The sequence below is a fragment of the Lagenorhynchus albirostris genome, chromosome 5, assembly GCF_949774975.1.
Source record: "Lagenorhynchus albirostris chromosome 5, mLagAlb1.1, whole genome shotgun sequence".
Lineage (NCBI taxonomy): Eukaryota > Metazoa > Chordata > Mammalia > Artiodactyla > Delphinidae > Lagenorhynchus > Lagenorhynchus albirostris.
This window is the reverse complement of record NC_083099.1, coordinates 63,360,635-63,374,415: the sequence shown is the minus strand read 5'-3', so window position 1 is coordinate 63,374,415 and position 13,781 is coordinate 63,360,635. Positions and strand designations below refer to the sequence as shown.

General features: G+C 37.6%; 1 protein-coding gene across 1 annotated transcript in view; it reads right to left on the bottom strand.

Moving 5' to 3' along the window:
• VPS8 (VPS8 subunit of CORVET complex) overlaps positions 1 to 13,781 on the bottom strand; it is a 300,882-nt gene that overhangs the window by 244,515 nt on the left and 42,586 nt on the right. The window contains exons 11-15 of the mRNA XM_060150214.1: positions 12,500 to 12,653; positions 12,338 to 12,397; positions 10,569 to 10,676; positions 5,371 to 5,451; positions 2,667 to 2,837 (exon numbers count right to left, since the gene is read on the bottom strand). Coding sequence (XP_060006197.1) covers positions 2,667 to 2,837; positions 5,371 to 5,451; positions 10,569 to 10,676; positions 12,338 to 12,397; positions 12,500 to 12,653 — 574 coding nt within the window. The remainder of the gene's footprint in view (positions 1 to 2,666; positions 2,838 to 5,370; positions 5,452 to 10,568; positions 10,677 to 12,337; positions 12,398 to 12,499; positions 12,654 to 13,781) is intronic.

The window sequence follows — 13,781 nt, the reverse complement described above, 5'->3', positions numbered from 1 at the left end:
TTTTTATCCAGTCTGACAATCCTTGCCTTTTAACTGAAATGTTTAGACTACTTCCACTTCCTATGATTATTGATATAGTTGGGTTTCGATTATCTTATTGTTTTTTACTTGTATTACCTGTTCTTTTTTTATGCTTTGTTGAATTTAATATTTTTTAACATTCCATTTTGTTGCTACCAGTGACTTATAAAGTTATACTTCTTTTTCTGCTCTAGTGGTTACAATATGCAGCTTTAACTAATGTCAGTCTACATTTACATAATATTGTACTATTTGATGTATAATGTTAACAACCTTACAATAATATACTTCCTTCCCCCCACTCCCTGCTGTTATGTACTATTTTCGTCACACTATTACTTCTACATATCATAAACATTCCTTTTGTTTTAAACAGGCAACTGCTTTCGTTAAATGACAATATTAAGGTATAATTTACATACCATAAAATTCACTCATTAAGTATACAATAATTTTTAGTAAATTTACAGTTGTTTGAGCATCACCAAAATCCAGTTTTAGAACATTTCCATCACTCCACAGAGATACCTTTTACCTATTTTCAGTCAACCCTCATTCCTACTCCTGGTCCCAGTCCCACTAATCCACATCTGGCTCTCTAAACCTGCCTTTTCTGGACATTTCATATAAATATAATCAAAGAGTATATGGTCTTTCCATATGGCTTCTTTCACTTAACACAGTATTTTTGAGGTTCATCCATGTTGTAGCATGTGTCAACAGTTCACCTTTTTTATTGAGGAATAGCATTCTATTACGCAGATATGCCACATTTTGTTTATCTATCAGCTAGTGGACATTTTGACTGTTTTGACTTTTTAGCTATTAAGAATAACGTTGCTATGAACATTTGTGTACAAGTGTTTATGCAGAGATATGTTTTCGTTTCACTTGAGTAGCTACCTAGGCGTAGAATCGCTCAGTCATATGGAATCTTTATGTTTAATATTTTGAGGAACTGCCAAAATGTTTTCCACAGTGGCTGCACCATAACCCACAAGCAAAGTACGAGAGTTCCAATATTTCTGCATCCTAATCAACATTTGTTATTGTCTGTCTTTTTGATTATAGCCATCCTAGTGGGCATGAAATGATATCTCACTGTGATTTTGACTTGCGTTTCCCTAATGATTAATGATGTTGAGCATCTTGTCATCTGCTTATTGGCCATTTGTATATCTTCTTTGGAGATTGCTGCAGTTTGTTTCTGATGAGAAATCTGCTCTCACACTTTTTGTTGCTCCTCTGCATTTAATGTGTCTTTTTACTCTGCCTGCTTTAATATATTCCTCTTTCCAATTCATTTGGATCAATCTATGTTTATTTTACTTGTGCTTGGGTTAACTGAGCTTCTTGCAATTCTGTGTTTATAGCTTAGGAAAGTTTTTGACCATTATTTCTTTAAATTTTTTTCTCTCCTCCCCTTCAGAGATTTCAACTACACATTTATTAGGCTAAGTGGTGCTGTCTCACTGCAGTCACTAACACTAGAGTTTTTTAAATTTTTTCTCTCTACTTTATTTTGGATAGATTCTATTGCTCTATCTTCAAGTTCACTAATATCTTGAAAACTATTGTTTTTTGTTTTGGGGTTTTTTTCCTGATTTTTTTCCAGACAGGAGAGTAAATCCAGTCCCCATTATTCCATCTTGGCTGAAAGTGCAAGTTCAAAGTCTATCAGTATTTTTAATAACCACTCAAACAAAAGAAAATATCTAAGTGTGGGACAATAATTACTCTTACTTTAGTGAATTCTATTGCATTACCATTTCTTCTCCTGGATTTTCCTGGTTTCTAAATTCTGAAAATATATATGGAAGACCCTTTCACATATATTTATGCTCTAATATCTCAGGGAGATTTGAGCAATGGCTAGATATTATACTGCAGACACTCATTATATATGACCTTCATTACTACTTTTTTCAAGAAATTATCCAGAGAAGACTCAAAAAGTCTAAATTTCCTGCTTAAAGATTATTGGCTTAGGAAACATGAGATCACAATTCAAAGTAATTTAACTGTAAACTACCTGTGTAAACTGCTAAAGGCCATTATTGTCATTGCTTAAAATATAGTAAAATTAATACTAAGATCATAACTTTTGTGTCTTCCTTCTCTGCAGGCTCCTACATTTCATCTATTTCCTATTCCTCCAGAATCATCTTTCTTTCTCTCGAAGCAACCTTTGCCTTTTAATGGCTACAGCCTCCATACCTGTTCCAGCCTTTACTAATCACCCAAATATTTCCAAAGCCTTATAGGCTACCTGTCTCTCTAGTCATTTATTCCTTAAATCAATCAGGCTTGTTCTCAACATAATAAACTTTCTAAAATACCTTGCTTTTACAATTTCTTTCTCATGAACTTTCAATTTCATTTCATTATTTCAGTATGAAAGTTAAAATTCTTTGGTATTAAATTAGTCACATTTCCAAGTAGAAGACAACAGGAATTATTGTTCTAGTTCACATTCCTGAATACTTACAAACACACTCACATCCACTTCAACCTAGTTAGTGGCTTTTAAAAAAAAAAAATCTCAAGACTTAAAGATAACTCCTCAGAATTCCTATTTCTAAAACAAAACAACAACAAAATACCAAGTTTATCAAAGCAATACTAAGATAATGGATTACCCTTACCAGTGCCTGGCTCACGTTTCCTCCAGTGGCTAGAGATTTGAAATGGCTGCTATTATAGACCAACTGAACTTCTGAGATCTCCACCATTTCCAATTCCTCTTGAGTCTGCCGATCAATCACATGCAACTTCTCTACACTGTCCAAGAGCACAATCGTGCGTGAGTTTATCCACTGTAATTCAAGCACACAACAACACAAAAGTGAGGCCCATCCCACACCATCACCCAGGGCAAAAAAGCTTGGCAACTCACTTAAATGACACTGACGACCTTATCCATTTAATTAATAACTTGATGACACCACAATCACAGCAAGAACTACTCGGTGACAACCCAGAGAACGACAGGTGCACAGCGTAGTATTGAGTTTTGATGGTGTTAAAATGACTCATAGTGTAAAAGAAGGCTAATTAAGAGCTCTAATAGACATTATGGGATACACTGTTTTTTATCAATGTTTTTGAAAGGTACATCGGCACAATGACTTAAGCAAAGTGACCAACTTTGCATTTCTAGTGGTTTTGACATTAATCAAACAAAAGGGCAAATGAAACCTCATAAACCTATCTGGTCAAAGAATGATTGTTACCATTTAAGTAATTCATATTTAAAAATACAAGCTATTTAAAATATATATTTCCTTCAAAACATACCTACAAATTATGGCAGAGTTCTTTGCTCTATTTCTCTATATATTCTGAATATTCTTTAATTAGTACTATTATAATATTAAAAGTAATAACAATAATAATGTTAAAATCTTCTGAAGGATACCATTTTGATAAATTTATTGGGTTATATATAAGATTTCTTATTTTCAAAATTTTTTTTTTTTTTTTTTGCTGTACGCGGGCCTCTCACTGTTGCGGCCTCTCCCGTTGCGGAGCACAGGCTCCGGACGCGCAGGCTCAGAGGCCTTGGCTCACGGGCCCAGCCGCTCCGCGGCACGTGGGATCTTCCCGGACCAGGGCACGAACCCGTGTCCCCTACATTGACAGGCGGACTCTCAACCACTGCGCCACGAGGGAAGCCCCAAAATATTTTTTTGAAAAATCTCAATCCCTTCCCAAGAAATAAATGAAGTCTTAAAATCTGCTCAATTAGAATTCTAAATTAACCAGAACAAAGTACTTCCCCTGTACTTTCTCTCTCTGGTATTCATTTTGGTTTATTTATATGAACTCTTCCCATGTTATCAGAAATTATTTGCATAATATCATATCAAAAACAATCAAGTTGAAAATGGATCAATTTTCTTTTAACTATGTTGAATATATACTTTAACACTGTGTTACACAGGAAGGGTTTGGTTTTCCAAAAATAAACTGTCCCTCAGGAAACAGAGTTTGACACTCAAATCATTTACAAAGAGCTTTTGTAAGGTGCTCTCTTGATTACTTTACTTTGAGAAACAAAGTATCATTTAGGAAAGACACATTATTCAGCCCTGTATAAACTTAGTGCTAGTTTTTAGATGTTTTCAAAGGTCACCTGGTTAAAAGAGAAAGAATGACAAAAAATGTTAGCAGGATTAGCAATTATTCTTGGGATTAGATCCTCACAATTTTAAGTGTTGACACACTGTAAACAAGCCTTTTAAAGGTAATTTACAAAGCAATGCAGTTAGGGGTCACATCATGAATAAGCCACAGGACAAATGAAAAACACCAACTGTCCTACTATTAGGAGAATGGCTACCTGTGGTTGGGAAAATTTTTTCCAGGGACAGAATCATATGCAGCTTTTTAAAGTGCTGTATCTCAAACATCTTAAATGGAAGCAATGATGATGAATTCTAGAAAACTGTGTTAGATGATTTTCAACAAGGGGTTCTGGTGATGACAAAAACACTCACGTCTTATACGCGTGAGAAGAGGTTGAACAAAATTATTTCATGAAATGTGTATGAAAAAAAGTATTATTGCTAAATCAAGTCTCTACATGAGATTGAAAGGCAATGTGCAAATAAATTAATAAATCACCTATTATAAAAATTGATGCAAAAAGAAATAATCTCTTTTTTTTAAACCAAAAGTTGCTCAGGACTGAGATGCACAGTAGAGAGAGAACTCTGAAAAGTTTTTAGCACAGATAAAGAATAGCTCCTGAACTCCTGAACCAATTAGGACATACTCAGAAGTACAAAACTGTGTTAACAAAGAAAGCCCGGCAGTGATCCTGAAGAAATGATTCTGATCTCCCCTTTGAGCTAATCAGGACATAAGGCTAAAAGGCAATAAAAATAATGTGGCATCACACCAGCCTCAGACTTTATTCAGTACAAGCAGGATTTAACTTTTTTAAAAAATTTATTTATTTTTGGCTGCGTTGGGTCTTCGTTGCTGCACGAGGGCTTTCTCTAGTTGCAGCGAGTGGGGGCTACTCTTTATTGCGGTGCACGGGCTTCTCACTGCGGTGGCTTCTCTTGTTGCGGAGCACAGGCTCAGTAGTTGTGGCGCAGGTGCTTAGTCACTCCGCGGCATGTGGGATCTTCCTGGACCAGAGCTCAAACCCATGTACCCTGCATTGGCAGGCGGATTCTTAACCACTGCACCACAGGGAAGCTCAGGACTTCACTTGTGTCCACATTTTATATAATCCTAAAGGTCATGATTTATGACAGAAATCCTGGTAGCCTTAATACGACATGGACTCAAAACAATTACATGAAATGAACGGGGATATTTCATTTCAATAATACTCACAGTAAAGTTGATGAGGTCATAGTATAGGTGAAGATGCTTTTGCTTAGTAACATGTATTGCTCCAGATTCGTCTCTCTTAACCTGATGATGAAATAAAAACAACCTAAATATCAGCTATTGTTTGAGAGACGTTTTAAAGTCTCACCTAGTCAATCCACCAAGAAAATGATTTCCATCCAGAGTATGCATAAAACAAAAATATTGATAATTAAAGAAACTATACAAATGAAAAAAATCATTCACATCATGATTTGTACCAAAATCCATAGTACACCTGGTCAGTGGTCTAGTTGTCAGTTTACGCATACCTTGTTTTATTGCACTTCACTTTATTGTGCTTCCAGATATTGTGTGTTTTACAAACTGAAGGTTTGTGGCAACCCTGTGTCAATCAATCTATCAGCACCATTTTTCCAACAACATTTGCTCACTTCATGTCTCTGTGCCACATTTTGGTAATTCTTGCAATACTTCAAACTTTTTCATTATTATTGTATTGTTATAGTAATCTGTGATCAGTGATCTTTGATGTTAATATTGTAACTGTTTTGGCATTTTTTAGCAATGAAGTATTTTTAAATTAAGGTATGTACATTGATTTTTTTAGAGATAATGCTATTGCACACTTAAAATATTACAGTATAGTGTAAACATAAGTTTTATATGCACTTGGAAACCAAACAACTTATGTGACTCACTTTATTGCAATATTTGCTTTATTGCAGTGGTCTGAAACTGAACCCACAATATCCCTGGGGTATGTCTGTACAGGCAAATGCTGTATGTAATATTCACTCTGTCATAATTCAGAAAAACCTAACTGCATCACGTCAATGACTATTTAGCCAGAGTTAAAGCATAAAATGGGATTGGTGGCATAATGTAAAAAAGTAAAACAAAAGTTCATGAAAAGAAAAAAAACTGCTGCAGTGACAAGACTAGACTTCTTTGGGTGAAGTATGATACTATTATAGCTCAAACAGCCCAAAATTTCCCAAAAGAACCTCAAGTGTCAATATTTTACTTATATATGCATATATATACTCTCTATAATCTTCAATCATCCTTATAATTTGCTCTCTCCACTTATGCTCCAAGGTGACAGAGCACTGAAGAAGAACAACACACCACAATGACCTGCCTGAAATTCATGACGTTTAATTCAACCTGGGTTTTCTTGCATACTCTCCACAGTAGTCTTCTAGATGTCTTCCTTTCCCTTTAAGTCACAATTCCTCTTTGCCTTCTAGTCCCAACACTTGCAGTGTTGACCTCACCAGATATCTTAACAAACAACTGAGACCATTTAGTGTGAGCCCTTTGTGTACTCCCATCTTCACTTCCTAAGTCACCTCCCCTGTAAGAAAGAATGCTCTGGTAAAAAGGAGCGTAAGATCTACAGCTATGTGTTTAAGAGTAAGTTCCACTATTACAGCTGAGTCACCAAGAGTAAATCACTTATTCTTTCAGTTCCCTCATTTGTAAAATGAAAATAAGACAGCACCAAATTGTTCCATATCTTGCATATGTTGAAAGTGTTTCGTAAACAAAAAGGTCAATGCCAACATTAACTATTCTAAGATTGGCTAAAGTCCTTGCTAAACAAAATCACTTCACCTGTATATACTCTAAATCCTACTCCCTCCATTGCTGTTTAATATTACCCCTCCCCTGCTAACATACTCAGTCACTCCTTTCAAAGGAACTTTTTCCTCTTGCTATCAAACAGGTTTCTGACTTTTCCATCTTCAAAAAACAAAAGCAAAACACCTTCCCTTCATTAACTTCTTCCAGAAAGTTAACCATCCTTTTTCCTCTTGTAACCAAATGCTGTACTATGATTGTGTAAGTCTGTTCTTCTAGATACTCATTTCTTTAACAAGGCTCTATAATCTAGCTTCCACTTCAATTCCACTGATAATTAGTCCTCTGAAAAGTTTCTAAAGAACTACTTCTTGCATATCTGGTGACCTTATCTTCAGTCTTCTTCCTTGATCTCTCTTTGGCATTGGTATTACCCTGGAATTGATAATGTCCTGAAGCCTCTCCTTCATCTTCTGTGATGCCATACTGGTCTATTTCCCCTCCTACCTCTAGATGCCTTTATAGGATCCTCCTTTCCTACTGTCTTTTCTATTTCCTTTCCCCTACATGAGTGTCCACCAAGGTTATGTATGCTTTCGCTTTTGATTTTCACAGCTTCAACTACCTTCTCTATTCTGGAATTCTCATTTTCACCCCAGACCTGGACTGCCTATCCTCCCAGAGGACATTCCCCAATACAACACTTGAGACTCTCACCTTCGCTTCCAACCCAACACATTAAATTCTTCCCTGACCCTAACTTATTGAATATTTCATGCTTCTAAAATGCAAAGCCAGAAATGCAATGTTTCGTTTATGTCCTTCGGTCCCCAGATCCACTAAGATGAGAAGCCTTGTCTTTCCTTCAAAATGCCATCCCTAGCTCTCACTGCAACCAACCATCCTTGTCTAAAGACCTCACACTTGCTTTATTACAAGAGCAAAACCTTTCTTTTCCCTCCAACCTCCTATAGTCTGTTCTTTTTACTATTTCTACAGTGATCTTCCTAAAATGTCACTTTAATCACATCACTTTAATTACCTAAGAACATGTGATGGCTCCCCATTACCAATCTAGGTCAATTATTATATAATCTAGATCAGAGGTTGGCAAACTTTTTCTGTAAAAGGCCATACAGTAAGTATTTTAGGTTCTACAGAGCATACAGTCTCTGTCACGACTACTCAACTCTGCCACAGTAGTGCAAAAGCAGCCATAAATAATACATAACCGAATGGGCATGACTGTATTCAATAAAACTTTACAAAAACAAGCAGCCAGCCAGACCTGGCCCATAGGCCATAGTCTGCCAACCCCTAATCAAGATCCATGCCGTATGTTCAACTTTATTCTCAACAATAAGTTTCTCCCTGTCATTAACTCTATAAATATTTATTAGGGACTTTCTACATACAAGCACTGTCCTAGTGGCTGGAATAGAGCAGTAGAGTTGGTTTTAGACTTACAGAGCTTTCAGTCTAGTGAGGAAAAAAAATATTAGATAAGTAATTTTAAAAATGCTGAATGTTGTCAAAAAAGGTCTTATCGGTGTCTATGAAGCAGGAAATGCTAACTGAGGTCAGGAGGTCAGGAAAGGCAATGCTAATCATGAGCCAGTATAATGTGGAAGAGAGCACACAGCTTTCCTGGCAGAGGTGTTGGCATATGTAAAGACACCGAGGCCAAAGACATGGAAGCAACCTAAATGTCCGTTGACAGAGGAATGGATAAAGAAAATGTGGTGTATAAATATATATGTATACACACACACACACACACACACACACACACACACACACACACACACAACAGAATACTATTCAGCCACAAAAAAGAACGAAATAATGCTATTTGCAGCAACATGGATGGACCTAGAGATTATTGTACTGAGTCAGAGAAAGACAAATACCATATGATATTGCTTATATGTGGAATCTAAAAAAATGATACAAATAAACTTATTTTCAATACAGAAACAGGCTCACAGACATAGAAAACAAACTTATGGTTACCAAAGGGGAAAGGAGGGGGAGGGATAAACTAGGAGTTTGAGATTAGCAGGTACAAACTACTCTATGTAAAATAAACAACAAGGTCCTACCACACAGCACAGGGAATTATATTCAGTATCTCATAATAATCTATAATGGAAAATAATCTGAAAAAGAATATATATGTGTGTGTATGTGTGTGTGTGTGTGTGTATATATATATATATATATATATATATATATATAAACCGAATCACTTTGCTGTACACCAAAAACTAACTCAACACTGTCAATCAACTACACTTCAATAAAAAAAAAAAAAAAAAAGACACTGAGGCCAGAGACTAGTCAGGAAGCTACTCCAGAGCCTAGGCTAGAGATGTCAGTGGGAAGCAGCAATGGGGGAGACAAAGAGGAAGTATACTCAGAGTCAATAGATGTGTGATAGAGTAGAAATAAAGGGAGAAGTGTAACTGAAAGGCAACTCCTAGATTTCTGGCTGGAGAAGCTAGGTGGATAGTGGTGTACTTGCTTCACTGAGCTAGGAAACCCAAGAAGAGATTCCACAGGCACATTCTTACCTCTATAACTTCAGTTCATCTTATTTTCCCCAATATGCATATTCACCCCTCCTACAGTATTTGCCTTTATTTGTTTTTTGGTTTTTTTATAAATTCATTTATTTATTTATTTTTGGCTGTGTTGGGTCTTCATTGCTGCACACAGGCTTTCTCTAGTTGCGGCGAGCTGGGGCTACTCTTCATTGCAGTGCGCGGGCTTCTCATTGCGGTGGCTTGTCTTTGTTGTGGAGCATGGGCTCTAGGTGCACGGGCTTCAGTAGTTGTAGCACGCAGGCTCAGTAGTTGTGGCTTGTAGGCTCTAGAGCAAAGACTCAGTAGTTGTGGCACAGGGGCTTAGTTGCTCTGCGGCATGTGGGATCTTCCTGGACCAGGGCTCGAACCCGTGTCCCCTGCATTGGTTGGCGGATTCTTAACCACTGCGCCACCAGGGAAGTCCCTAGTATCTGCCTTATATCCTTCATAAAGTCTTCCACAGCCTCTTTAGTCTATACAGATCTCTTCATACTCTGAACTTATATCAATTTTTAAATTCTCATCACATACTTGAATCCTTAAACTGTTCTCACTAGTAGTAATGAACATACTGGTTTTGCCTTTCAAAACATATCTTAACCTATGTGAAAGAAGGAGTTAAATTTTATACTTCTTTCAATTGCCTTGTGTCCATTACAGTGTAGATAACATAGTATGTGCTCAATGATAACTTGATGTCTAATAAATACACTATATGTAGATAGGTAAGCCATTAATACAGACCTATGTACATCTATATATTTATACATACACATAAACCATCAATTATTTATTAGTCAAAGGAGATGGAACTGAGAAATATACCATGAAGAGGCATGGAGCTGAGGGTGATCATCTGTTTTCCATGTTAACCACTAAAGCCTCCAATAAACATTAAATAGGTCACTCTCTCTCCAAAGAATTATGATAGCATATTTCTTTGACACAATATTAAATTACTGGTGAATTAAAAAAATAATCTTATGATAAAGGACTTTACCACAGATCTAGCATCATATTAGGACTTACCAGTAGAAAATGAACAACATCTCCTCTGCAGAAGGCAAGCATGGGATTCACATAATTATGCACTGCCACGAAGTGCCAGGCCAGCAATGGAACACTGGAAGGATCCATCTAAGTGAGGAGAAGGGGAAAAAAAGTCATCACTGTTAACACACAGAAAAACAAAGGGAAAACTCTGGTTTACAACAGCATCTGACTGGTGTTCCTTGATAAAACTTCTCCTAATTTCTTATTAAAATTCCTAAAGGAGGGACTTCCCATGGTGGCGCAGTGGTTAAGAAACCGCCTGCCAATGCAGGGGACACTGGTTCAAGCCCTGGTCCGGGAAAATCCCACATGCCGCGGAGCAACTAAGCCTGTGCGCCACAACTACTGAGCCTGTGCTCTAGAGCCCACGAGCCACAACTACTGAAGCCCATGTGCCACAACTACTGAAGCCCGCGCGTCTATAGAGCCCATGCCTCGCAACAAGAGAAGCCACCGCAACGAGAAGCACATGCACCACAATGAAGAGTAGCCCCCGCTCACCGCAACTAGAGAAAAGCCGGCACGCAGCAACAAAGACCCAATGCAGCCAATCAATCAATCAATCAACCAATTCCAAAGGAGCAGAGACTGACTGGGAAGTGTCATGAGGGAACTTTCTGTGTGGATGGTAATGTTCCACATCTTGACAGAGGTTTGGATTACAAAAGTACATACATCTTGTCAAAGTTCAGCAAATGTACACTCAAGATCTGTACATTTGTTGTATGTAAATTGTTACACCAAAGGAAAAACTTCAACAAATACTGAAATGTACTTAATCATAAGCATGTTGATTATTTAGGAAAAAAGAGTACTAATTTCTGTAATTTACTTGGAAATACATTTTAAAAAAACATAATTTGATGGGTGCACAAACAGGTATATAATAAAATACAATAAAATGCTAATGGTAGAGTTTTACAATGGTAAGTATATAGATGTTCAATGTAAAATTCTTTCAACTTCTCTATTTGTTTGAAAATGTTCATAATAAAATGCTGGGAAAAAACACCAATAAAAACATACAAAAAGATGTAAACACATACTACCATGATAAATCTCAATTAGCCAATGAAGCTCACCTAAGAACTGTTAATGGCAATATAAGCCAGCTTTGCCAGCTGAAAGGGCAGACCTGCTTCCCCTGGGGTCCAAAGATACACCGAGTACCAACAAGAAAACAGAAGAGTGAGCTCCCTCATTACAGCGGCTACTTTCTGAACCAGTCTTCGTTCTGCATCATCATTCTCCTTCCCATCCCATCCCATCAATGCCTCTCCTCATATACACACAGGAAGAAAACAACTCTTTGAAAACAACCAATCAGGAAAAAGAAAAGGGAAATTGAGGTGTGCGTAATACGTTCTGAGTATCATCATCCTCCAAAGTAAAATATCAGAGGCAGAAGAAGCCAAGGAAAGAGTATGCAGCAGCAATTCATGCTGGGTATTACGGTGGGGTGTTCTCTATCAGCAGTTCATTATCAAAGCAGCAGCTGTTCATGAGAGAAAAACTTAACAGAATAAAGGTAGAAAAGTACAGATCTTGTGATCCCCAGGTTACTGCAGTAGTCACCAGCTTATGCTGCTTTGGTCACATCAAGGTAATCAGACAGTGACCTTTGCAGCACTGATTTCCATTCTACCTAGTTTTCTGACAACCTCACAGAATGTGCCACTTGCAAGTCATTCTCCCCAATCTCCTGACATGGTCTTTTTACCAATAAGACGGAGAGGCTTACTTACCCGTCCATAAGGAAAAGTCATCCACACTTTCAAGGATGGCTTCAATCCAATGACCAGTATCTTTAGGGGAAAAAATACATTTTAATATTTACCCTGCAATTTTCAAATTTTGGGTATTCAAAGCCTCTAAAGTTATGAGCTTCATCTTCTAAATATACCTACCTTTGTTAAGGATGCCATGGCCAGTAAGGAAAACTGTGTGATGGGATGATCTTTCAACTCGGGCTTAGAATGGAGAGGCTCAATACAGCAAACTTCACCCTTGGAACCACTGAACAGGCATCTAGATTCACATGTCCTCACTCCCATCACTCTCCTGAAAATGTAACCAAAAAATGTCAGATCAACTTAGCAATGCTCCAAGGCGCTATAGCCCTAGCGTGGCCTACTACAAAAGCCTCCTAACAATCCAACAATTGTTACTCCTGCCCCCAACAATCCAAACTCCACATGACATCGGCATGTCATTTTTAATGTGTGGGTCAGATTTATCACCCTTCTCCTAAAAAATCTCCAATGGCTTGCCACTGTACATAAAATAAAATCCACTCTTCACCATGTTTAAAAGGTCCTATATGATCTGGCTCCTGCCTTCACTCCTCTCCCACTACTGTTGCTCCTGACAAACGCATGCTCCAGCCACACCTGCTTTCTCTCCACTGCTCCAGCATGCCATGCTCTGCCCACCCCAAAGGCTCTGTGCTTGAATGTCCCTCTGCCTGGAACACTTCTCCTAGATCTTTCCACTTGTTGACCAGATTGTCATTCAGGTCTTTGCTCAAATGTCACCTTCGGAGAGAAGCCTTACTAAATTATACTCAAATGCACTCCAGCACACTGACCTGTTTTATTTTTTTCACAGTACTCATAACTATCTACAGTTATTTCATTTATGCATTGGTTTATTGTGCCTCCCCACCCCCGACCCAACTAGAATGTAAGTTCTATTGGAGTAGCAACCTTGCCTGGTTCATAGCTGTAACTCTGGTGTCTAGAACAATGCCTACACATAGGAGATGCTCAATAAACATTAGCTAAATAAATCAATAGTATTTTTTAAGCAATTACTCTGGGCTCAACATTGTTAGAAGGTACGAGAAATACAAGAAACATAGTCCTTACTTTGAAGAACTTATGGAAATATAATACACATTGAATTTTTTGTTCTACTTTTTTTTAAACTCAGATTTGTAAATGTTCTTCCATGTATCTAAATAGTCTTTCCTCTTATTTAAAGAGAAAACAGGGCAATGCCAAGGCAATAAAAACCTTTCTACACCTGGCCATTATGGTTATAATCAACTGGGCCTGGGGCCTAAACGGAAATAAGTGAGATACTCCAGAATAATGGTTCCCAAGATTGACAGAGCTTATGAACACTCTGGGGAGTAGGAGTCTAGAATCCCATCTCGGACCTACTGCAATAGAATTGGGGCGGGGGCCG